The sequence below is a fragment of the Prunus avium genome, chromosome 1, assembly GCF_965620075.1.
Source record: "Prunus avium chromosome 1, drPruAviu1.hap1.1, whole genome shotgun sequence".
Taxonomy (NCBI): domain Eukaryota; kingdom Viridiplantae; phylum Streptophyta; class Magnoliopsida; order Rosales; family Rosaceae; genus Prunus; species Prunus avium.
The window spans coordinates 56743018-56769050 of NC_142284.1; the positions used below are offsets into that span (position 1 = coordinate 56743018).

The 26033-nt window shown below is 36.6% G+C and overlaps 4 protein-coding genes and 1 long non-coding RNA gene across 6 annotated transcripts in view; 1 reads left to right on the forward strand and 4 right to left on the reverse strand.

Annotated features, from left to right (window-relative positions):
* LOC110751954 (putative glycosyltransferase) overlaps positions 1-4489 on the forward strand; it is an 8571-nt gene extending 4082 nt beyond the window's left edge. Inside the window, exons 9-17 of the mRNA XM_088249633.1 lie at positions 44-50; positions 251-499; positions 1347-1427; positions 1503-1825; positions 1952-2209; positions 2834-2918; positions 3017-3242; positions 3515-3683; positions 4125-4489. Coding sequence (XP_088105759.1) covers positions 44-50; positions 251-499; positions 1347-1427; positions 1503-1825; positions 1952-2209; positions 2834-2918; positions 3017-3242; positions 3515-3683; positions 4125-4323 — 1597 coding nt within the window. The 3' untranslated portion in view covers positions 4324-4489. The remainder of the gene's footprint in view (positions 1-43; positions 51-250; positions 500-1346; positions 1428-1502; positions 1826-1951; positions 2210-2833; positions 2919-3016; positions 3243-3514; positions 3684-4124) is intronic.
* Positions 4490-5968: 1479 nt separating this feature from the next.
* Positions 5969-8193, reverse strand: LOC110751944 (small ribosomal subunit protein eS6). Its single transcript, XM_021952511.2, has 6 exons — positions 8063-8193; positions 7916-7980; positions 7401-7458; positions 7209-7317; positions 6826-7098; positions 5969-6392 (listed from the first exon to the last, which is right to left on the reverse strand). Exons 1-6 carry the CDS (start codon positions 8066-8068, stop codon positions 6154-6156), a joined length of 750 nt encoding a protein of 249 aa, XP_021808203.1. The 5' UTR covers positions 8069-8193; the 3' UTR covers positions 5969-6153.
* A 7681-nt stretch (positions 8194-15874) lies between these two features.
* On the reverse strand, positions 15875-17319 carry LOC110752001 (annexin D5-like). Its single transcript, XM_021952575.2, has one exon. It carries the CDS (start codon positions 17125-17127, stop codon positions 16168-16170), a length of 960 nt encoding a protein of 319 aa, XP_021808267.2. The 5' UTR covers positions 17128-17319; the 3' UTR covers positions 15875-16167.
* A 289-nt stretch (positions 17320-17608) lies between these two features.
* LOC110747010 (uncharacterized) lies at positions 17609-19122 on the reverse strand. Its single transcript, XR_002525101.2, has 3 exons — positions 18838-19122; positions 18662-18706; positions 17609-18041 (listed from the first exon to the last, which is right to left on the reverse strand). It is a non-coding gene; the product is annotated as an uncharacterized LOC110747010 (long non-coding RNA).
* A 3587-nt stretch (positions 19123-22709) lies between these two features.
* Positions 22710-25652, reverse strand: LOC110751934 (serine/threonine-protein kinase SAPK2). 2 transcript variants are annotated; one of them, XM_021952493.2, is made up of 9 exons: positions 25086-25649; positions 24871-24945; positions 24350-24451; positions 24084-24137; positions 23884-23976; positions 23706-23795; positions 23515-23619; positions 23298-23396; positions 22710-23106 (listed from the first exon to the last, which is right to left on the reverse strand). In XM_021952493.2, exons 1-9 carry the CDS (start codon positions 25203-25205, stop codon positions 22828-22830), a joined length of 1017 nt encoding a protein of 338 aa, XP_021808185.2. In that variant the 5' UTR covers positions 25206-25649; the 3' UTR covers positions 22710-22827. The 2 variants fall into 2 exon arrangements, with proteins under 2 accessions (XP_021808185.2, XP_021808186.2); XM_021952494.2 differs by lacking the exon at positions 23515-23619 and having other exon boundaries at positions 25086-25652.
* Positions 25653-26033: the final 381 nt, after the last annotated feature.

Below are 26033 nucleotides of genomic sequence, written 5' to 3' on the forward strand. Positions count from 1 at the left end.
CTTTTTGCTTGCCAAATTGGCTTTTATATATATTAATGAACAGGTTACAGGTGACATATATTTAAGAGAGTTAAGAGTATTTGCTTTATCCTAGAAGACAGATAAGGACTTTCTTGCCCAGGTTTTAATGTGTAAAGTGGTAGATCCTTTCCCAATGACATCTATCTTTGAGGGATGCCCCTCCATATTCCATAACTACCGTGTTTACGTGTGCATGTACAACTATAGTAAACATCTTCATGTTTGAAAGATTTGTCCGATGTTTTGTCTCTTATGGGCTTCTTGTTTTCAGTTTAATTTTTTGAAAGGTGAACCTCCAGTTTCTTTTCTTTTGCTTTTTACTTGCATTGTGATAATTTTTTGCTCTGAATGTCAGGGAGCTTGTCTTGCACTAAATGCGGAGAGATGGTTAAAATGCCTCGCAGAAGTTTGTGCATACCATAATTTGCCTTCTCCAACAGAAGATGAAAGGCTTCCTGTTGGCACGGGCAGCAATCCTGTAAGTTAAAGTTTATTGTATAGAATTTGTGGCAAATATCTGAATATATGTCTGCTGATGTCTCCATTTCTGGAGTGAACATACTGCCTTTTTTTTACCTTTTTGGGTATCTTGGACTCATAATTTAACTTTGTTAAGGCTCACCAATGCCAGGGCATTCTATATTAGTTTCTTAAGATAATGATAAGGTCATTTTTTGAAACAAGCGAGATATTGTTAAAGCATTACATCTGTGTACAATGCGTGGATAAGGAATCCATGAATACCACTGAATCTGCCAGATCAACTCAGCTGTGGGTGGTGTGGTGACGTATAATTTAAAGGAAGGTTCAGGATTGGATCAGTAGCTATGTTCCAAATCAAGCTCTGACCAAGTGACTTGGATTATGATCTACCAAGCTTGAAGGCTGACTTATCTCCTTGAAGTAGTCACATTTTGTTATATCTTATAAGAGATAAGAGTGTGGACACCAGTGAGTAGTCATTTCCTGAGAAAATAATCAGTTAACGTTAGGCCCACAGAGCATATTAAAATCGTCATGGGCCACCACAGAACAAGGTTTATTACCTAGAAGTATTATAAATGTTAATAATTCCCCTTGAAAATTACCATTAGGGTGGAAAGCTGAGGGGATGATAGATTACGAGGGAGGACCGAACTTTTCTATTATTATTTTTCTTGATTCATTAGAGCTTAGTTTTTTGAGTTAATATGTTTAGCTTCAGGGCATTTCATGAAAAAAGAAGATGTATGTTATGAGTATTTTGGCAATAGATGATTCTGTCCAGCCCGAGAGTGAAGTTTTGTTAAGATTCTCTCCTAATGGCTCTTAATCATTTCCAACAGGTTTATCTCTTGACCAACTTTGTAGTCAAAATTTTTGTTGAGGAAGGGCTGGAAACCTCGCTTTATGGTTTAGGCACTGAGGTATTATCTTTCTTTTTAATTCTTTTCTTTGCAGAATTTTTGACACGTATCTAATATTTTTGTGTTCATTTACAGCTTGAATTTCACCATCTCCTTTGCAACTTCAACTCCCTTCTGAAAAATCACATACCTGATGTTTTGGCAAGTGGGATCATTTATCTTGAACATGGAATTTATAGAATTGTACCTTGGGATGGCAATGGAGTTCCTGATGTGATTGCTAAGTGCAATCTTATTCCTGAGAAGTTCAAATCAGATGTTTTTCCTTTTGGTGTATGGAGTAAGAAACAATTTGAATACAGAAAAGCATTATATGAACCCATCAGTGCGGCCGAAGGCACACGGATATGGCCATATCTTATAACAAAACGGTGCAAAGGGAAAATATATGCAGAGTTGTAAGTGTAGTGTATATGTTCCTTCTTTTAGTTCAAGTGCTGCTCAAGATTTTTCCTTTTAGACTTGTTAGAGGTAATATTGGCACAGCTTCCTTAATTGGCCTTGTTTTGTTTCAAACTTTGCAGAAGAGATACCATGCCATTTGAAGACACGCTGAACTTAGCATCCTTTCTGGGAGAGCAGCTCTGTAACCTCCATCTCCTGCCCCTTCCACCTCTTAGTATCTCAAATTTCTCAGATGTTGAACAGGAAATAGATCTGCCCTTGACTAACGGTTGTATGGAGGCTGTTCCTGATAAACCAGAAATTCCAGCTGAATGGAATATTTTCATCAGAACTCTAATCAGGAAGAAGAAGGATCTCTCAGGTCGCTTGAGTAAATGGTATTTCCTTACCTATCACAAGAAGAACTTTCCTTTGTTAGATTTCATAACTTGTTCAATTTATAGTCCTGTTCACAATATTTTATTATATTCCTAATTTTAGAGTTATAAGCTGACCTTCTTGGAAAGTATGATGAGGTCATGCTGTGTTTATGATAGACACAGATTGTTACACAGCAAACCCCTCAGTAGCATCTATACTTGAGTAAGCGCATGGTGTTTTCAACCAAATTTATTTCACTTTCGGGTGAAAATACTGTGCTAAACACATATCTGTTATATTTCTTATGTAGTTTACCAATGTTTATATGTTACAACCAAATTTATATTTCTTATACATATGCCACACATGTTTTTTTTTCATGTTTGTGCTGGTATTGGTATCAATGCTTGTATTTTTGTCTTTTTGTGCTCCTGTTTGTATGTTTGATGTCCTGTGGTGTTGCAGAACTGGGTTTTCTTAAAACTGATATATTCTATTGAATCTTCTATTCTTTGGTACATGTGTGGTCAAATATATTATGAGTGCAATCTGAGCTCCAACTATGGATATCCTTAATGTTTTCAACTTGGTAACAGAGTATTAAAGGGACAGCTCTTAAGTATCTCAATTTCACTGTGCAGGGGAGATCCAATTCCTAGCACACTAATAGAGAAAGTCAATGAATACATCCCAGATGATTTTTACAAGTTGCTTTACATATTTGAGGTTTCTACCACATCCCACCCTTTTAGCAAACATGTCAAGATCAATTTCTCTTAAATTTTTAATGTGATTTTTAACATGTTGACCATCTATGGTTTCAGGATGAAAATGGCTTAAACAAAGTTGGTAAACTTTGTTCCTGGATACACTCGGATATCATGGATGACAATGTTCACATGGAACCATGTGGTGTTCATTCTTGCTTGATTGGGAACACCAACGGCACTGACCTGGTAAATAATGGTTTGGTGAATGTCAATGGCGACAGTGCAGGGAGTAAATCATGGCGTCCTAACCACATTCTTGATTTCAGCGATCTTTCTATAGGTTGGTATTTATTATTGAATAGTGTTCCATGTGTTGCTATTACTTGCATAATCGTATTGGTATTTGGATAATTTGTCTTTTGCTATTTGGGAATGCAGGCTATTTTCATCATGTGTCTTTGTTTATAGTCAGTATGTCTATTCAATTGGAACAAAGTAGGGCTGTAAATCAGCTCGATACATTTCAAGTTTGAGTGGTTTCATATTGGCTTTCTAATATCATGTTCGCTCATATGTACTGTTGTCATGTTGATTCTTTTATTTCTTTTGCAGGTGACCCCATTTATGATTTGATACCCATATACTTGGATATATTTAGAGGTGATCGCTCTCTCCTTGAGCAATTTTTAAAAAGCTATAAACTTCCTCTAGTGAGAGGAGTGTCACAGAATGAGTCTGTTAAGGGTGGCGATAAGTTTGGACGGCTTTCCTACCATGCCATGTAAGTAATAATTCCCATAGATGCCTGCTTATGACGTTTTCTCAATTTAGTTGGCAGTTGGTCAGTTAATGTTCTTCATTTACATCGGGATGATTTAGACATTTTGTGGTCTACATTACATTATCCATGCGCTATCCAAACTATGGAAAAATTCAGCAACAATGGTATGCAGCAGATTTTGGATTAAGGCTAGGTAACAATAACACTAGTCTTGGAATTCTGGCACAGCCAACTGATTCTTTACTGTGTCACTCTGGTCTTGGTGCCTGAGAGGGGTCCTGACTCTTGACATGGGAAAAATTGTAGATTAACTCTATCATTCGTTTCAAAAGGAAGCTAATGGTCACTTTGCTGTTTATGTTTTAACAACTTTGGTATTAACCGTTGCCTGAACCATGAGAGTGGGTGTTTGATTAGTTTTGGATGGATTCATTTCTGCAGGTGCTACTGTATTTTGCATGACGACAATGTCTTGGGAGCTATTTTTAGTCTCTGGGACGAACTCAAGACGGCGAAGACATGGGAAGAAGTTGAGCAGGTAGTATGGGGAGAGTTGAATAATTACAAAGGTTTCCCTGGATCATCATCATCTTCTGCATTTCTCTCTTCGTTGGAGCCTAAAACTTCCACAATATTATAGCACTTTTGGGAGCAGACATTCTTCATTGTGACATAGTTTGTGTACCATGATTATTTTTTGCAGCATTGACTGTTGCTAACTTATTGTCTTATTACTTCATAAGGTCAAAAGTTTCAGGAAACTTTACTTATTTAAATAGATTTTAATCAATTTATATTTTTGAAAATGATCATACCAATATTAAAATTGGGATAGTACTTGCCTCCTTACCGTAAATTTGGGATGCAAAAATAATTCATTAAAAACACAGAAGGAAAAAGTATTGCACACATGTCACACTTATTGGTAAGAATATAGGAACTCTTACTTACCTAATAAAGAGGGAAGTATTTTCCTTAAAATTGTTAATACTAATAGGCCTTCTAACTTGCCCAATCCGACATTGCAACCAGTTCAACATCTATTGTTTGTGTAAATTTAATAAGTACAGGATCAAGTGAATACACGTTAAACCTAGTCTGTCGGTGTATTTAAGCCAATTTATTAACCATATCTTTATAGAGCAAGATTCATTCAGAAAATAATTTGAAGTTCATCAGGGCTGCAAGCCACCGAAGCGCGTTGGTTTTTTACATTTACTTCAAGCCATACCTATTCCGAACTCCTGTGCATAGTAGGCTTGGAGGAACTAATTGTTGCTAGGGGTGTATACAGGAGCCAAGCCGAGTATCAGTGTTCAAGATTGATTTGATTGATCAATCGAGCTTGTAGATGTAGGTTAGGCTAGTTAACTAGAGCTTGTAGATGTAGGTTAGGCTAGTTAACTAGGACAGTGAGTCCGTACTCCTTGCATTCAAGTTTGAACCCTCGCTCTTTGCATTCAAGTTCGAACCCTCCTCGTAACATAGACTAATTTAGGGGGTGCATTTTTGCTCACCACTTTAACCATAGGTGTACTCTCACCATCATCTTCAATGCTTGACACGTGTCCATAGACATAATCATGATTCCATAAATACAAAGCAAAAGTTAACTATGTTTATGTGTGTCAAGCATTGAGAATGGTGATGAAGGTACACCTATGCTTAAAGTGGTGAGCAATAATGCTCCAGGATAATTTAGACTATCATTTATATATAAAATAAAATAAAAATCGAGCTTTGACTTGAGTTGGATTGGTTTTTTCATGAGTTGACCTCGAACACGCAAATAAGTCATTCGAAAAATACATTTTCGACACAAATTTCGAAAACGAAAATACAAACATGATATTTAAGAACGGTGTAGAATGGATATAAACTTCAAAATTGGATAGAATTGCATTAAATTATTTTTCAAAATATAATTTGTCCCGAGCAAACTTCTTTTAAATAAGAAGCTTATGATATTTACGAGTCAAACATACAATCTCAAACTAGACAATCTTACCCCAAGAGAGGAGAATCAAACTAAGGACCTAGGATACCCTTGAGCTACATGCCCTTACAGCCAACAAGTATCAGTTCTACTGAAACTATGATAAAATGAGGATTCTTAATCTGTATTAGCGCCTCACTGCCATTCAGAATTCGAATGAGTATACTAGAGCATGTCGAGAGTATAAGATCACTCAATTTGTGGACTGAATTCAAAAGTTTAAGGTAACAAGCATCTGAGCGTATATAGCATGAAATCGAAAGGGAAAACATCCAATAATTAAGGCTACTGAATAGAAAGCTCCAATATATTAATCAAAAGGGAAAAGCTTTCATAGTGAAAAATCCAATAAACTCAACAGCAAAAGAGAAAGCACTTTAAGCAGTCATTAGGTACCACAAAAACTGAAAAACCATACGAAGAAAATGCAGTAACATCCATACTTTAACCAAAACTCAATGACTTAACACACATCTATGCTGCAATAGATGGCTTTGAGGCAGCAGAAAGCCTGGACCTCTTCTTGGCTAAACTCTCACTTCGTCGATCCCTTTGTTCCTTCAATCTTGAGGCAAGGAGTTTCTGGTACTCAGCAGCCTCAGACTTGGCCTTAGCAACCCTCTTCTTCTTGTCTGCAATTCTTGCCCGCTTCCTTTGCAGGGTCAGGGGGGTGACAAGTCTCTGAATCTTGGGAGCTTTACTCACCTTCTTGCCTGCCAACAACACAAAACCAACAAGCTTAGTAAACCAGCAAACAGAACCAATCTGACATTACATTCCAATACAACGCAAATGGATCACTTTAAAAGTCCTAACTGTATCTTGTTTATTCACTTTGAGGAGATTTTCAATAAAACATCAGTTACCCAATAAGCATTCCAACAAAGGTTTCGAACAAAAGAAAGCCAAACAATTCATCACGTTTATGCTGTGCATCAGCATATTATATCACATAAACAAGGATTTGGGCAAGTTCTGTCCTCTACAGCACATGGGCCTTGTTATGCAGCCCTGGAGAGGAACCTTGTCTATAAGATAGAACATGTTGATCCATCAAGGTGGCTCTACCATCTAAAAATCCAAAGCAGCAAAATGGGATAATCCCAGTACATGAGAATACCATTGATAACAATTAAAAAACCTTACCAGTCTTTGATGTAAATGATCTGCGGTATGTGTTGACATACTTCCGAACATCATCAACCTTTGAGAGATTGAAGAGTTTACGGATCTTAGAAGCCCTCTTGGGACCTCTCATCCTAGGTTTCTCGGTGTCAGTCAATCCAGGAAGGTCACTTTCACCCTTCTTCACAATCACCAAGTTCAAAACAGAAAGGTCAGGGCTGACAATGCAACCACGAACAGACTTTCTCCTCCTTTCACCATTCCTCCTTCCATAACCACGGAAGCAAGGGGTTCCTGGAAAAAAATATATTTAAAAGGTTTGTTAAGATGCAGAAAAGCAAGCTTCTACAAACTTCGGTTATGAATGCAACAAATACAGATATAAGACGAGGGTCGCTCAGAACCTCTGTGTAGCAAGAGGCGAACACGGCCGGGGGTCAACACTCCCTGCTTCATTGGAAACCCTTGCTTGTCACATCCTCCCATAATCTTGAAGACATATCCCTTAAATTCCTGTTGACAAGTAAAAGTCATTAACAGAACTTGTAAATCAAAGAAGAGTTAGGCAAATAAAAAAGAAAAGGCAAGTTGTATACCTCTCCAAGAGCATCGCCGCTGACCTCCTGGGAGATTCTCTTGTCAAAAAATGCACGCCTACAGTCACAACAGGAGGAAAAAATCAACTCTTTGCGCAAGGAAAATGGCTAATAAACTGAAAGTATCTGGAAAACTGCTAGTTCAAAATATACGAGACTAAATCTACATAGAATATGAATTACAATGCTAATACTCAACTGAATATAAGAGCTTAATGTTCTAAGCGAGCTTATTCATAATAAAATGATAATTTTCGAGAATACCAGCAAAACACAAAACAAACCTAACAACCAGCTGTTTGGTTTAAAATCTAAGAGCCTAATAATCAAATTAAGCTGAGTGTACAACATAAGCATCTGAAATGTAAAGCAAATGCAAAGCTAGCATTCAAGTAATACCGACTACACATTCAAAACATTCTTAATCTTGAAACACGAGCTACAGAGAAATAATTTCATGATAAAGATGAAAACCAATGACATTTCAAGCAAAGCCAAGTCAATAAGGACGTTACAGTTTGTGGTCATCGTCGATTTCGAGCTTCTTCTGGCAACCAGTGGTGGGGTTGGCGATGTTGAACTGCAAAGAAAGATTAATACAGTGAGACCCAAGAAGACAGAAACAGAGAGAAAGCAGAGAAAGGAAGTCATGGATGCAAAACCTTCATCTTGGCTCTCAGATGCGAGCAGAGGGGCTGCGGCTGCGACTGAGAGAGAATGAAGATGTGAGGAAACTATGCTCTCTGATTAGGGTTTTGAATGGCCTGAAAGGGCTCTTATATTTGGGGTTGGGGGTTTATTGTGGGTCGTTTGGTACGAATTTTTGGAGGGAGGCCCAAGCCCAAAGCCATGACTGCTCATGGGAGTTGGGTTCACCTCCTTTGACGGTTCAAAGCCCAGTAAGTGATACTATAAAACTTTAGGTGGAATTTTTTTTTTTCGTTTTTATTTAGTGGGGAGGTTTTTGAAGTTACCTTGCGTATTAATGAACCAGGAAATTTAAGATTATTAACAAGGCATTTCAAAATCATAGAAATTAATGTTTTAAAAATTGTGAAAGTCCTTGTTTGGCAAACCTAAAATATAATGGCACAAAAATAATTAACCATTCGTCTATAAATCAAGTAGTGCTATTAATGGGGTATTAGTTGGATTGATTCAAGCTTTTGTGTGCTTTCAAGTGATCATGGGTTCAAGCCCCCATGATATGTGTGTGTGAGCTTCTCTCATTCCCCTTCCTAACTTTGGCAACAACAAAAATCAAGTGGTGGTAATGGGTGGTAATGTCATGTGTGATGTTAATAATGAGGTTGCTAATGGTAAGGTGGTGGCAGTCATGGTGATTGAGTGGTGGTGGGGTGGTGGCGATGACAATGGAAGTGAGGGTGATTATGCTGGTCATGACAAGGTGACGGTAAAAGTGGTGGTGATAGCGACGCCAACGGTGGTAGTAGAAATAGTTGTGGTGGTGATGGACACAACAAGGTGGTGGTGGTGGCAACAGTGATGGCAATAACGATGATGGTTAGATAGTAGTGGTGATGGTCATGACCACACTATGTGGGTTGTGCTGGGGCTGTAGCGTGTTTTTGGGAAGAAAAAAAATTCAAACCTATATAGCTTAATATATTAACCTAAAAATAAATAAATAAACACAATTTCATACATTACCAACACCAATACATATAGTCAGAGGTCTTCCACGTTTGTAGTAGGGGTGGGCATCAATCCGGCCGATCCGGTTACACCGGCCGAACCGATTATATTGGTTTGGTTTGGTTTGGGTTTGACAAAAAAAAAAGTCAACAGTTTCAAAAACCGATCCGAACCGGTTTGGTTTGGTTCGGCTGCGGTTTGAGCATTTTGTAAACTGTCCTAAACCGAACCGGACTGATTAAAAATAAATTTATTATTTGTTAAATATATTTTACATGTGGCAAGGCTTGAGTGGTTATTTGTAATTGTTATCATGCACCATACCGCACATGATTGGACTCCAAAAGCCAAAATTAAAACTCACGGATCTGTTTCTCTCTACCTTTCCCTCACATTTCTCTCAACCTCTCCTTCTTTTCCTAACCCTAGCCGCACACAACACAACACTCACTACTCTCATCTCATCTCATCATTCCTCTCCATCTTCATCACCTTTGGCAGACAATGTCATCACCTTTGGCCTCTTCATCATCTCCCCAGTGTAACCTCTCTCTCTCTCTCTCTCTCTCTCTCTCTCTCTCTCTCTCTCTCTGTATACCTGATGGTTTTATAAATATGGGTCTTTATTTCGTCTTTTTTCTAGTGGGTTCTACAATGGTGATGATGATGATGTGTGGGTCTTCATTTCGTCTTTTCTCTCTCTTTGTAAATTAATGGGTCTTCAATTAGATTGGGAGAGGGATACGTGGGTTCTGCGATGATGATGATGATGTGTGGGTGCAATTAGGTGGGGTAGGTGGGGTTTGCAGGAAGTTAAAAGAGAATATGGGTATTTGATTGATATATTATATATTCTATTTTAATTCTTTTAGAAGACAACTATTTTTAACGGATTATTCCTTTTTTTTTCTTAATGTCTTTACATTTTGATGTTTTGATATTTTAATGAAAAATCTGTGATTGTGTTTTTTATATAGGTGTTGCTTCTAATAATTCATTAGCTATGGATGAATCTGCAGAAGAGGTTCAAGGCTCTCAAGCTCAGGCAGGTACTTCCATTTAAAAAACCATGTCTTTCATTAGTCTTTTAAATATTATATTAGCATATCTGTAAGTAAAGTAAGATGTTTTCTATGGCAGCAGGGATTGAAAGCTCTCAATCTCAGACTGGTGGTGATAATGATCTTCCACCTTTACCTCCCTTGAAAAAGAGAAAACCAACTAGGAAGCCAAGTGAAGTGTGGAATCACTTCGAAAAATTTGACACTGGTAATTCTTCTGAACCAATTAGAGTTAGATGCAAATATTGTAAAACTGCTGATTACAAGTATGATCCGGCAAATTGTGGGACATCAAGTTTGAGGACTCATATAAATTTTTTATGTCAGAAATATCCATATAGAGTGCCTGGTTCAAAACAGAAGGTTCTGACTTTTGAAAAGGACCATTCTGGAGGCTTTACTACTATTGGGGCAGTAGGATTTAGTAAGGAAGAATGCAGAAAAGCATGTCTTAGGATGGTTGTAATTGATGAGTTACCATTTAGTTTTGTAGAAGGAGAAGGTTTTCGTCAATTTTGTAGTGTTGCATGCCCTAGATTTATACCATCATCTCGTAGAACACTTGCCAGAGACTTGCTTACACTTTATTATGATGAGAAGCAACTTTTGAAAGCAAAGTTAAAGGCATATAGGGTATGCCTTACTACTGACACATGGACTTCTGTTCAAAATATAAACTACATGGTACTCACTGCACATTTCCTAGATAGTGATTGGATGTTGCATAAGCGAGTTTTGAATTTCTGTGTAATTCAAAATCATAAAGGTAGGACAATTGGGAGGCTTATTGAGAAGTGCTTGATTGAATGGGGTATAGAGAAGGTACTCACAATTACCTTAGATAATGCTTCTGCAAATGATAAAGCTGTTTCTTATTTGCAAAATAAGATGAAGGATTGGCCAAATGGTGGGTTGTTGTTAGATGGTGTACACTTGCATATGAGATGTTGTGCGCATATTGTTAATTTGATTGTTACTGATGGGTTAAAGGAGTTACATTCTTCTGTTAAGAATATTCGTGATGCTGTCATGTATGTTAGATCCTCCCCACAAAGATTGGAAATGTTTAAATGTTGCATTGAAAAAGATAAGATTGATTGTAAAGGCCTAGTTGTGTTGGATGTGCCAACTAGGTGGAATTCTACCTACATGATGCTAGAAGCTGCTTTAAAATTTAAAAAGGCTTTTGCTAGGTTGGAAGATGAGGATGGGCATTTTAAAACTTACTTTGGTAAAGGAAGTATGCCACCAGTTGAGGAAGATTGGGCAAATGCTGTTATCTTTGTTAACTTTTTGAAAAGTTTTTATGACTTCACTTTGAGGTGTAGTGCCACTTTGCATGCCACATGCCATACTACATTTCATGATTTATTCACAATTGATTGTGAACTGGCAGAATTGAGTATAATAGATAATTCTCTACTATCTAACATGGCACAAAATATGAAATTGAAATATGACAAGTATTGGGGATCACTTGATAATGTGAACCAATTCTTATTGGTAGCTGTGGTACTTGATCCTAGGTATAAGTTAGACAATTTATCTATGCATATTGCTGAATTGTATGTGGAAGATGATTATTATGTTGTCACGAAGACAGCTGATGTCAAAGCACTTTTGTTCAAGCTTTATGGGTTGTATGAGGCATGTTTTGTTAGTAATCCGACTCAAAGTGGTAGTAGTTGTAGTACACCTTCAATGGTTAGTAATCAAACTCAAAGTGGTAGTAGTTTTCAGTCCTCAAATTTTGGAGGTGATAAGAAAAAGGCTATGAAAGAAAAGTGGAAAAAGAGGCAAGAAGATAAAGAGGCAGTAGTTCTATCTCATGAGATAGATAGATATTTGTCAGATGCTGCAGAACAGGATGTTGAAGAGTTTGATATTTTAAATTGGTGGAGGGTGAATGGTTCTAAATATACAGTGTTGGCAGCCATTGCAAGGGATGTGCTTGCAATTCCAGTCTCTACAGTTGCCTCAGAATCTACTTTTAGCACGGGAGGGAGAACAATTAACTCGTTTCGTAGTTCGTTGAGTCCTGCTACGGTTGAGGCTTTGATTTGTACACAGAATTGGTTAAAGTCCACTTCAATATCTTTAGAAATTGAGCCTACCATTGAAGAGATGGAGTTCTATGAAACAATTGAATCAGGTAATAACATCTCTTTTAATTGTTTATAACTTGTGTGTTTATTATGTTGAAACTAAATTTGTGATTGTGTTTCTTATGTAGAAATGAAGAAATCAAATGCTATGGGGCCTTTACATGTTTCTTGTGATTGAGAAAGGAAATGAAGACATGTTGCGTATTGTTTTTTGTTTTTTGTTTTTTTTAAAATTCTAGTTTGATTTGTATTAATTAGTTGGATATTGAAGTTTATTTCTATTTGTACGCAAATGTGGGATTATATGCATGTTGAACTTTGTTTTACTGGAAATTTGCTTAACTTTCCATGTTTGATGTATTGGATTTTTGGATTATTTGATGATAATTTTGTTATTTGTAGCTAGATCAGTTTCTGTTTTAGGATGTTTGTTAACAGGTTCTTTGTTATTGTAAGATGTTTTGTTTTATGTCTAAACCGGCCGAACCAAACCGCACCAAACCGATTATGAATGGTTTGGTTTGGTTTGGTTTTCATTTTGATTGTAACTAAAACCGAACCGAACCAAACCGTCATATTGTAATTGGTTCGGCCGTGGTTTTGAGGGAAAACCGATCCAATCCGGACCGTGCCCACTCCTAGTTTGTAGTTGCTATCAAAGATGGTTCCATGTTCATATTTGCGACAAAGATTGTCCCAACACCAATAAGTATAGTAAGGGTTAAAGTCCTTATTAGCCCTAACTGTCCAATTTTAATCTTTTGCATTGATTTGTCTCCAACAAACAAGCATTATTGTAAATGAAAATCACCCTTTTGCTAATAATATGGCTATAATTCAATTTTTTCTTGTGTGTGCAACTATTGTAATTTATATGATTTCATATACACTTTTATTTATAGAAAAACTATAGAAATTGTAAGTACCCCAAAAAAAAAAAAAAATCATTAGATTTTAAGCTAATAACTTTAGCTAGCTCGCCCATTAAAAAATTCAAATAAAAAGATTTATTGTTCATAAAAACAAGAAAACAAAAATGGTATGTTAGGCCATCTCAAAACCATAGTGTTAAAAGCTAAATTTAAGGTTTTTAGCCGGAAACCCATCTTTAATCCATGCATTGCATAGGGCTAAAAACCTGTATGGGTAATAAGTTGGGCTAAATTTTGCCTGATGTTTGGCATGGACCGGAAAGAGTGGAGCCCACGGAGAGAGGAAAAAGCAGCCCACGTGAAGCTATTGTTGGAGCGGGCCCCGTTTGACGTAACCGTGGATGTGGAAAGAAGAAGAAGAAGTGTGTTTCGCGTGATGAGCCCTGGTTAGAGCCTTTGAGATTGAACGACTCAAATTTGAAGTAGATGTTTGTTTTTTTTTTTTTTTCAATTTCCCCTAACGATAACATCATCCAACGGCCCAAAAAATTCCATATAGATTTCAATGAGAAAAAAATATCATACGGTCAAAATAATATTTTAATTAATCTAAATCTGATCCAACCCCAAAACTCATTCCAAACTCTATAAATAACAATCCATTTGTTAAATAATCCACCAAATTCAATTTCTTAACCTTTTCACTTTCTTTGATGTTGAATATGGCCCCCAAAATCCCTAAGAAGTATTAATTGGAAACCACAAGAATATGAGGCATCATGCAAAGGGTGTGGGTATGTATCTTTGAAGATGGGGTGGTTATCAACCAAATGACACCTTTGGGTATCGTGTGTACTAAAAGTTTTTGTAGAATAATCCGGGTAATGTTTGGATCGGAGCCTCGAACAACAGAAGCCATTGGTTCTCGATTCAAGATCATCAACCAACAATATTCTCTTTGGAAGACATGTTTGATTAAGGCTATTGCAAACCCTGCAAGTGGGTCCAATTTAAGCGACTTGGTTAGTATTCAACTTTTAAAGTTCATATTGTGATTTTATTTTCATGTTGTAACTTATCGCTTCTATTGTATAGCCTTCCCACATGAACTAATTGTAAGAAGGAGAATGAGATTGAAGAAGATTGTGTGTTTGGTTGGATAATAACTCTACTTAAATAGACAAGGTAATGAGGTTGGAAAAGAAGATGAGAAGAAATCATGATAAGATACAAAGAGATAAGAAGTACGGTAAACAAAGATTCCCACCCGGTAAAATGGAAAGATGACAAAATGAGATTACGTACATGCCTAATCATAATTGAATGAATATAGGAAAAAAAATAGGGAAATATGAGGGAATCCAATGAAGAGAGATGGACAAGAGTTCAAAACATTATTGAAAGAAGATAATAGGAGATGGAAATTCATTGCACGCATAGGTTGTTGGAATTTTTGTGAGTAGTTCAAGCTACAAAAAGAAATTTCATTACTTAATTATGTTGAATTTAATTTTCCAAATTGTGTGTGTATTTTTCCTCCTTTAAAATTGAAATTATTTTGTGTATTTATTTTATAATATGAACTTTACAGTTATGAACTTATTATATTATATAAGTGTTAATATCTTATTTGATTGGGTTTTAATTTTGTGTTATTGGTGCGGTCTTATAATTGCTTTCAATATAATTTTCATGTCGTTGGCATTTAAAGATTTGAATCCAAAAATAATTTATGAGTTTTTTTTTACCAATTCTTATTTTCAATTGCTATATTGATTTTTGTCAATTATAGCTATTAAGTTGTGAATGGTACAATGCCTTAAGAGACAACCAATTATAAAAAGCCTTAGGCTAATTCGATGAAAGGAGGAGCAGCATAGGAGCAGCATGTTTCGAGCAACCTTTCTTCATTTTTCTCCCCACATTTTTTGAGTGTGTATCTTTGTGTCCCAATTTCTTTTAGCTTTCATTAAGGGAAAGATTCGAGTTGTTCACTCGATCCAATTATTGCGAGTGTACGTTTATGAGGGTCAAGGTTGTTGTATCTTGAAGTGTAGGACACCATACAACCTTGTTACACCAAGACATTGTCTTTGAGGGGCGAAATATATTTTTAAGAACAGTGAATGACATGCCTCAACTTGAAACTATTATTCTACTCAAACTTGAATGGAGAAGGATTTTCTATGCCCCGAAAGATAAGTATTTTGCTGTAATTTCATTAGTTTTATTTAATATACTCTATCAATGTAAATTACAATTTTTTAATAATTATTTCATATGATATTTTGCAGAAAAGTAGCATCCATCATCAAATTTTTCCAACATAGGTTAGCCCACGTGAAGAGAGATTGATAGAACAAGACAATATAACATAGATAAAGAAGTTCCACTCGTGCAGAAGGGATTGAATTGGTTTAAATTTAAAATGTTATTATGTGTAACTAATAAATTGGTAAATTTTGTTTTTTGTTTTTTCAAATCTATCCCTATTCATTACAATTATTCAACAATTTGTTTTAAATGTGTTAGGTAAGGTTGGTACATGTGATTTTATTTTTCGTGTCGCAATGTATTGCTATTATTGTATAGCCTATACACGTGAAATCCGTGAACTCAATGTAAGGAGAATAAGATTGGAGGAGATTGTGTGTTTGGTTGGATATATTATTATCAAATAGCTGGTCTGCCCCTTCAAAGCCTCATACGTGTGGCTCTGCCACTGTTAAACCGCAGTGATATTTGTTGGGTAAGAAATAACCGTGGGTGGTCGGTGACAATTTTGGTTCACAATCTTTTTGTACATTTCATTGCACAACTTCAAACCTACAAATGCAAAGCAACATTGGGAAATTTATGGAGCTCTCTACACAATCTTTCAGGCATGAAACAGTAAGCATTTCAAACGAAGGAACAACAACTTGCTGCTCATGCTCCACACATCTACCTTCCCCAATTTCAAGGTTCTGAAAATGACTAAAAAAGAGTCATAGCTAAAAAAAACACAGAATTTAAAACCTACAATCTTACCCAGAAAATCCCCTTACACGCCCAGCAACTATTCATATTTGGCCTAATGATTGGGGCCTAAAAGAGCCAGAAGAAAGGCCTTGTAATTCCCAGATGTCTCTGAATGAACAGCATCATTCAAAGTCTTGCCATACTTCTTCCTGTACTCCGCCTTTATGAACTGCAAATCAATCTCAGCCCTTGAAACAATCACCCTCAAAAGAGTACTGTCATCTGTGCCCAAACCCTTCATAGCCTTGTGCAGAACCTTGGCAAAATACATCCCAGGATGCTCAGCGCAGCGCAAAATGGTCAAAAGGGCATGCTCAAAATACCCAGAAGTCTCCTTCTTCACAGCCTTCTCCAGTGAACTCCCATACATGCTATGGTAAGCAGCACTCACAGCAGCCAAATGGGCGCTGCTCCTCCCACTGAAAATCTGTACGAAAGTCTTCTCATCCGTCCCCAACCTCTTCTCCCCTGCCTTGAACAGAGCCTTGGCGTCGTACTCCACCGTCGCTCTGTCAACTTCCAGACCCTCATACCTCGGCGTCCCAACATATGCAAGCAGCAAATTTTTGTGATCCCCAGAAGCCTGATACTCAATATCGTGCTCCAGATAAACCCCAAAAGTTGCAAAGTAGATGTTCTTGAATTGCAGGATCTGAGATGGGGTTCTTGAGCAGATGACTTCGGTGGCTGCTTTGAGATCAACAACAAGTTCTCCGCCCATACCCAGAGCCTGCCTGATTATGGTGGCGTCTCTCGTTGCTGGGTCGTGCATCCAGAGCAAGACCGATTTCTTGGTGTTTCCGCTGAGCTCTGAGGAGAGGCGCTTGCTGAGCTCCTCATGGTACATGGTTTTGTACTCTTGCTTGAGGTAGGCTCGCTGCGTTGCGTCTCTGTGGGCGAGGATGTTGATGACGGTGGTCGTGTCGCAGCCAAACCCTTTGAAGGCGCGGTGGAGTTGGATTGCATCGTCCCTGGGAGAAGAAAGCACTGGTGGAATGATCACAGAGGCCATTGTTGTTCTGCAACTAAAATTGATGGGAATCAGATGAAACCAAGAAGAAGAAAGTGCAGAGCTAATGGAAGTTTTTGAATTGAATAGCTAGAGAGGCAGTTGTGAAATTTGAGATCGACACGAAAACTGAACATCTACCCCACCAAATAAAGGGACGTTTTGAAAATATCGGTAAATTGAAGGAGTTGGAGGATAGGGCTGGAATTAGAACCCCATGACAAGTCATGACAATCGACTTTATTATATTTATTGTTTCCGGTCATTGAGGGTCCCCGACATACTGATGACTAGGCGTGGGCACGGTCCGGTTTGGTCCGGTTTCACTCTCAAACCACAGCTGAACCAATTAAACTTTCACGGTCCGGTGTGGTTCGGTTTGAGCTAAAATCAAAACGAAAACCAAACCAAACCAAACCATTCATATCCGGTTTGGTTCGGTTTGGTTCGGCCGGTTTAGGCATAAAAGAAAACATGCTTACAATAACACAAAACCTGTTAAGATTTGTATTCCATCAAATAATCTTAAAACTGAACTTGCTCCTAACAAACATAAACATTTTCATCAAAGTTCATCCAAAATTCCAGCAACAAACTTCAACATATAATCCCATATTTTCATACAAATACAAACAAATTTCAATACCCAATCGATTAATACAATTGGAAATTACATACCAACTAGTCAGCTACAGCATTCATTCTGATTTTATCAAATTAATGCAAAGAACAAAAAGCCAAACAAACACATTTCTTCTTATTCTTCTGCAAGGCATTTCTGAGAGAACCATTTACCATATACTCTGTCACTGTTGGCACAGAACCTCCAGGCCCATCAAGCACAACACCATAGAAGCTACCACAAAGAGGTGGTGCAAAAGTATTCTTGGACTTCCTTTGGAATCATCCTCATCTTCCTGTGGAAACGAGAATTACATAGTCAGGGCTCGGAGAACTTCTTGTAAAGTCTAAATCTAACATGATCTAGTTCAATAGATGTGAACAAAAAATATATTCATCTATATTAGTTATGCAAACTCACAACCTGATGTTTTCCAATAAATAATAAAATGCCTCCATATTATTCCAAACTGAATGACAAATATAGGAACACAAAAGCCAATCAGTGATCCTAAATATAAACTGAACTAAAATTTTCATGTATCTAAAAAATCATTAGTATTGAATTTCAGTTCTAAGTGCAAAATTCAATCAAAGCAAAATCGGAAAAATAAAAATAAAAAGTTCCCACAATAAAAAACTCCAAGAGTAGAACTCCCTGAACAAGCACATAGAGCTCCAGAACATAAAAAATCCAGGAAAACCCATATACTAAGCTCAAGACAGACAACAACCAAGCCTCAACCAAATCTAAAAATATTACTGAAAATGATATGGTCTTTCATAAATATAAAGTCTCCTAATTATATTGACCGAAGAACTGATAGATAGGAATGGAATATATTTACATATTGGTTGATTAAGGATGTAAGCAAAAAGAAATTGTAGAACTGAGTCAGGGTAAAGTGAAACTTACATTAATTGGGTTTTGTTCTCTTTGATAATCTTCTCTCTGCACACCCTGGGATCATGTTTGATCAGACCAAGATTATCATCAAAATAAATAAATAAAGGAGCAAAACTTCTGCAACCAATAAAGAAGGAGAAAAAGGGTTCACGATTGACAAAATTTAGGATCATAGAGACACTTACAACTGAACCCTATTAGAGAACACAAGAATTCTGAACAGTCCTCTGTGTTTCTCTGCTTCCTAGAACACAAGAATTCTGCAAGCTTTGGTTTGGCTCAAAAGGAGGAAAAAGGCAGATGTACAGAAAGGAATTTACAGAACAATTCCTTGTCTGTCAACGAAGGAAGAGAGATATGATGAGGAGTGTAGAGCAGAGAGAGACAGAGAGAGAGTGATGATGAGAGGGAGTTGCGGCTAGGGTTGAAACGAAGGAAGAAGAGAGAGAGGCTCACGCAAATGTAAGGGAGAGAAAATGGAGTCCGTGACCGTGAGTATTAGTTTTGGAGTCCAATCAGGTGTGCTAGGGTACATGGTACACTTTCAACTAACCACTCAAGCCTTGCCACATGTAAACTAAATTAAACAAATAATAAATTGATTTATAATCGGTCCGGTTTGGTTTAGGACAGTTTTCAAAACTCTCAAACCGCAGCCGAACCAAACCAAACCGGTTCGGATCGGTTTTTCAAACTGTTGACTTTTTCTTTGGTCAAAACCAAACCAAACCAAACCAATATAATCGGTTCGGCCGGTTTCATCGGTTCGGCCGGATTGATGCCCACCCCTACTGATGACATTTGAATTTTCCATTCAAAGCGATTCGTGTTGCAGAGGTTTACCCTCCTCAAATTCACTCATATATTAAAAGTTCATTACGTGAAGAGAGAAATATACACATAAAATTAATAAAACCGAATTAAGAAAGAGAATTCAACGCGGTTCGTGTTGCTGAAGTTAAGTTTACCTGAAGTTTACCCTGTGTTGCGGTTGGAAGTTTTTTAAGCATGCCATTGGGGGTCCTATAGCCTATAGGGCAGGCCACATCAACTAATTGGATTAAAAGGTGTTGTTAGCTTCACCCTGTTGATAATGGTATGGTTTGGGCTAATATTAAAACTAAAAACGCGGTGGAATTTTCTTTTGACCGGCCTTTTGGTTTTCAAAAGGAGAAGAAAGCTTCTATTTCATCAATGAATGAAGGTCCATTGACACCTTTGGGTCACCTATTTATCTCTAAATCGAAGTTCAAAGTTTGAATCCCCTTTTAAGCATATATATAAATAAAAACCATGCACTAGAATGTAAAATATACGTATTGAAATGATACGAAAATGGAAGATTACTTGTCGTTACGAGCTTCGATGGGTTTAGGGTTTAGGGAGGGAGGTTTTCTTTTTTGGTATAGGCTATAGGGAGGGAGGAGCACGAAATTTGGTGATGGAAAGCTTTCTCAGGGTGGCCTAATGCTTTCCTTCTCCTCTTTATATTACAGGTTTTTTGGTATATGGAGGGAGGAGCACCGCGTAGTTTTTAAATCCAATCCTTGTTATAATTTGAGTGAATTCATAACCGATACACAATAATTTTCCATTATTAGGTTTAAAATTGTTGAGTTGGGTTCCACCAACAACAACATGGACGGATCATGGGTTCAGATTTGATCTGAGATTGTAGTTATTAACACAACATAGTAGAAGATACGACCGTTTTAAACAATCCACACACCATCATTTTCTTATTGTCTTTAAGATTTGAACCGAAAGAAATAATATCATGCTTTACTTGGAGAAAACTTTAGGGGAGTGTATTCAATTTGGATTTTAAAAGACTATTTATAGATAAATAAGTCCAATTGATTTTAAAAGACTATTTAGGAATGTAATGACTTATAAGATTTTTTTTAAAAGATTTTTATAATTAGGATTTTTTACGTTTGGATTTTAAAAAATTTATATCATAAGAATTTATATAAGATTTGAAAAGACCACATGGATTTTTTACTTTTATGATGCTAACCAACCAATTTTTAGTCGGATGATGAGCAATGTCGGTCTAGTTCAATGATGCACGAATTCTCCAGGAATAGCCTCTACAAATTCCCAAGCTTTCCAAATGAAGGTGGAATTTTTCCTTCCAAAAGGTTTATTATTATTTTAGGACCTTTCTAATTAAGAGGGGCGATAGCATACTAAACTCATACACACTATACGGATGCTATGAATCAAATTGAGGACCTTTTCTAGAGGGAGCATTTGCTCCAAACCACTACACTAGTGGGTGTTTTGTAACCCTTGCTACAAATTAAGTTAGACACTAATTGTAATTTCCATGATGCAATTAAGTGGTTAGGCATTGACTTGACTTAAGTAATTGAATAAATTTGGAGTTTTCAATTAGTTTGGATCACACTATATTGATTGACTTGATAGACAAAAAAAAGCTGCACACTGAAGAGTATACAAATCAAATAATGACTTTTTCTTTTTTCCTTCTTCTTATTTCAATAATTTTTAATTTTTATTGGAGAAATTTTTTGAGGGTGCACTAAGTGGAACTGAATTTCTATTATTATTTTTTTTTCTGCATTGGAGCAAATTCTAGCAAGACAATAGTACCTACTCGAATTTTGGCCAAATATTTCCTAATTTTCTTCCCACGCAACTGTTAACCTAGATTAGACTTGAGAATTGAGATGGTGATTTGCCTTCCAACGCACACCAGACTCTTTCTCACTATTGTCTTGCAGTTGTTGACTCGGCTTGACTTGACTTGAGATGGTTGGTAACGGTGCCTTTCCGTGTCCACTCAACCTTTTAAATTTGCCTCCCATCCAAGGCGGGGCACAAGTTATAATTATCTTCTTGCAAATATGGACCTTAACTTAACTTCTTACAACTTCTCTTTTTAAAATTTTAACACAAAAATAAAAAAACTAATTGACACACATAGCTAGTATGAATCGAACAAGGAAAATAAAGGGTGCTGTTTAACCAAACTTCACGTCGTCACTTAGAGACTTGGACTCTTTATTTCCACCAAAAGCACATTTTTAAGAAATCACTTTAAAGACTTCAAAGATTTACAATCAAGTTATGCACATTTTTAAGAAATCACTTTTGAGAAGGCCTCTAAGAACAGTTGGGTGTGGGATTTTAGGGAGGATTTGGATAATTACAGAAAGAGAGGGTATTTTAATGTGCCACAGTTGATGTTCTGGAATCTTAATAACCCATATTTTTCAAAAGTGATCTATCTTTTTGAAGTGGGATGTTGCTGGTATGCTAAAAAGAAGAGCATGTATTCATTTTTGGCAGATCCTTTCAAATTGAGATCGGATTCTTTCCTATTTAAATGATTTTATATCCTTGTAATGTGTTTGACACATTCACAGATAGAAGACCAAAACATATTATACATCTGTTACTGCTAGAAATTAAGTTAGCCACTAATTACCAAGATGCAAGTGGCCAAAAATTGACTTGAGACTTGAGATTAATGGACAAGAAGACTTGTGGAAATTTTGGGCTTATGGGCCAGGCTTAGGGTCTCTAGCGTAACTTTTGTGAATAGAACTTTAATGGTCCGACGGGCCCTACGTTAATGCATTTACAATGTTGGTCTGGTAAGTGTACTTTGAATTGAATTTCATTCACACTGCATGAACAAGATCAATGTACATATTTATGGCTTTTGCTTAGTTGATTAAAATAACAGTATAGTTGGAATTAATACATCAATGGGAGAAGTCCGAATCAATTGTTCTTACAAGTAATTAAAAATAATACAAAATCATATTTATTCCTACTAAGCACTCCAATTAACTCATAATCTTCTGTAGATATTTGTGCAAGACGCAATAACAAATCATTACTATGATTAAAAATAAAATAAAAAAAGTTCAAGTTTGACAACAAAACTATGGGATGGGAGAAAAGAAAAGAGAAAATTAATTGGCTTTCAGTAGTAAATGATATGATTTAAAATACTCTACTGAAAAAGAACATTCATGGCAAACAATTGTTTCAAGTTCTTACAAATCATTTACCATTAGAGTTAAAGAAAATACGAAATGATCCATTTATTCTGGGCCACGTATCAGACCAATTCAAAAGAAGGAGCCTCACAAGAATCCAATACTCATAACTTCACAAGTAAAATTTGTATTCACATTTTAATTACTCATATTTGGCAATACAAAATCACCACTTGTTTCAATATCTTCAGCATCCAAATCATCAAGTTCCATGCTGCTGCTTCCGATCAGAGGCTTACGAGCTGCATTTGGTACCCCGACTGGTTTTCTTGCCTCTTGTATTATGGACTGGACTTCTTCAATGCTTTGGGATGGATTATTAACATCATGGGTCTGCCAGCTTCCTCCTTCCATCATTTCCATAGGTAAGTTCTTTAGAAACCAAGGGTGGCTTTTAATTTCTGGGATTGTTATTCTCTGCAAACAGATATAAGCAGAGACCACAATGAGAAAGCTAAACTGAACCTATAAATCTCAACATGAAATGTGCATCCAAAAACCAGATATTTGCAATAATGTGGTGGTATTGATTGATTGATTAAGTTAAACCTGTGGTGGTGAAGTCTAGATATCTAGTAGTTTCAGCACCAAAATAAAAACTACATTACCTTTTCGGGGTCTGCTACAAATATATGAGATAAGAGATGTCTACATTCGATGGAAACTCGGACATTATCTGGGATTGAGTACTGTACGCTAAGGATCCGCTGCCATAAGACATATAACATGTTAACTATAACTCAAAAAAGAATTAGGAAGTTTTTATACATGCATTGTTTCATTTCTGTTCCATTTTATTGGTGAAAAGTTTGTTATGCCACTAACCCCAATTGTTTTTCTAAAGTTTCTAGGGTCTTGAGGATCTTCAAAGGGATATGCTCCAACTATCATCACATATAAGGTCACTCCACAAGACCAAACATCTGCAATCTATAACCTCTAAGATAAGATACAAAAGATGCTTAAAGCAATAACAAACAACAGTGTCAATGGAAAGTCAAAAGATTTGGACTTACCTGTCCATCATATTTGCTTTTAGATAGGACCTCAGGTGCTATATAAGCTGGTGTTCCTACAGTAGATTTTGGCTGAGAATGCAATACTGACTACAAACAAAGTGAAGAAATTAATTACTCAAAGTCTCATTAACCCAAATCCTTAATGTGGATCCGTACTCTAGGGTTTGTGGATTACCTTTGAGTATCCGAAATCACATATTTTTACACGGGGTGCTGTGCTGCCATCTAAGAGTGTGTTTTCAAGCTTAAGGTCTCTATGACAGATTTGCTGCCACAAATGAATTATTTCCTCACTACAACCGACGCTACCAAAGATCCCGACAAAAAGATATAGCAGTATACAACACATTAATAGAAGTGTGCCAAATTTCATACCATTGAATGACAATAACTAACTCCTGATATCAACTGCTGGAAGAAAAACCTTGCCTGATGCAAAAGAACAACAAATTTGCAACAACAAAAAAAGAGTTTCAGGAAAAGAACTAAAAAAGATGCACCTCTTTCCCAATTGAAAGTAAAAGAAAATCTAGAGCCGCAGGGAAAAGAAAATGAAAATCTATATGGATTCCATTTTCAAGGGGCATTTCTAAATTACAAATGATACCATAAAATTCTCTCCTCCTCCAAAGTTACTTTACCTCATCCTCACTAAATCTGCCAGCATTGCATATTCTCCCAAAAAGTTCTCCCCCTGCCGCATACTCCATTACTATGGCTAGATGAGTTGGTGTCAAAAGGACCTGCAAGAAAGAGACCCCAATACTCTTAAACGAAAACCTGTTTATCGGAAATAGGCCATTGTAAAGACTATTTTCACTTCACATTAACAAAGACTGACAGCAAGTAGAGTCCATGTTTTTAACAAAGGTACTTTAACAACACCTTTAATAAGTCCTACCAATTTAAGTACAATGAAGGCATGATTTTAGCATGTTCTGTCTTCAACCCAACCTCAACAGATACTTAGGCAATGCTTATGCAAAGTTGATTAAGAACATGTTATCAGTATCTCTCAAGGGACCACGACAAAAGATAAGAAAAATCAGCTTATGTATAAAGACATGCTATATGTTTATGGAAAATTCATTCTCAAATTGAAAACTGAAAACTGGAAAATTCATTTATGGATATCAAGTCCACATAATTCATAATCACTGACCTCTTTGAATCGAACAATATTGGGATGCTTCAATGATCTGTGGTTCATGATTTCCCTTTGCACATGTTCATCTATCTGTATCACCAAAGAAATGGAAAACAACCCAATACCCAGATAAAATTCAAAGAACCGACAAAAATAAAAAATAAAAAATACAAAGAGAGAATTCACAAAAATAAAAGGAAGATAAAAGAGGTTTAAGAGATGAACCAAACCTTCTGGCCTCTCTCAATGAACTTAACAGCAAAGAGCTCTCTGGTCAACTTATCTCTGACCAGCCTGGCCACCCCAAAATTCCCAAACCCAATATCTTTCATAATCTCATACCTCTCCATACTAGACCAATTAATTTCCAAAGCTCACAACAGCAATGAACACAAATTCAAACAGAGCTGACAACCAGATCATGAAACAGCAGCAGCAACATGCACATCCAAGTTCCCACTGAAAAGGGTTGCAGAGGGCTTTGCACCAAACAAAGATAGCCCTTAGGAGGACAAGTGGAAAAAAGGGTTGGTTTGAAAGATATCATTAAAAAGTCTTCACAAAGGCAGCTGAGGGCGAGAGGCCACAAACTCAAATAGTCTTTGACGGCATGCAGTGAAAGTAAAAAATGGAATTTGGTTTTTTTTTTTTTTTTTTCGTGAAGATTGGAAGTAAATTATGTCAAGCGGTGTGAAAGTTCAGAAATTTTTCGTATTAATTTGTTTCAGAGATGAAGATTTCTTGACCCAAAAGAGGAAAGGAGAGAGATTTTACAGATAATGTGAAAACGCCAAATGACAGTCAGAGTGATTCGTTTTTCGCAAAAACCATGTTTTATGCGCTTTATATTGCTCCACAGTCAAGTCAAGCCCACGTTTCTGGGCCACTGCGGTCACGCCCACTGTAAGGCGCCGCGTAAGCATGCAGCTGCTTGCTTTATCCAAAAATGGATTTATTAATTTGTGCACAAATTTTATATATCTCATGCAAAAAGAAACAAGAGAATGTTTTTTCTCCCTCTCTTTGGGTGAAAACAAGATAAAGTATTATGCAAGTTATGTGACACAAACTACTATTTTGAATTCGCTAGATGGGAATTGTCTAATTTTTTTAAGTGGTTTTTAACAATTGTTTACCTAAGAAATCAGCTCAATTATAGATTGATTAGCCATTTGTTT

Bases quoted from the DNA above. Each gene is read 5' to 3' on its own strand.
- LOC110752001 (XM_021952575.2), bottom strand. From the start codon at position 17,127: ATGGCCTCTGTGATCATTCCACCAGTGCTTTCTTCTCCCAGGGACGAT.
- LOC110751944 (XM_021952511.2), bottom strand. The intron at 7,459-7,915 runs GTAACGTCCTTA...TTGTGACTGTAG, and splicing joins ATCGACGATGACCACAAACT to GCGTGCATTTTTTGACAAGA. The intron at 7,318-7,400 runs GTATACAACTTG...ACTTGTCAACAG, and splicing joins GCGGCGATGCTCTTGGAGAG to GAATTTAAGGGATATGTCTT.
- LOC110751934 (XM_021952493.2), bottom strand. From the start codon at position 25,205: ATGGAGAGGTATGAGATTATGAAAGATATTGGGTTTGGGAATTTTGGG. The intron at 24,138-24,349 runs GTAAAGTAACTT...CTTTTGCATCAG, and splicing joins GCAGATTTAGTGAGGATGAG to GCAAGGTTTTTCTTCCAGCA. The intron at 23,977-24,083 runs GTATGAAATTTG...CATTTGTGGCAG, and splicing joins TTAGTTATTGTCATTCAATG to CAAATCTGTCATAGAGACCT.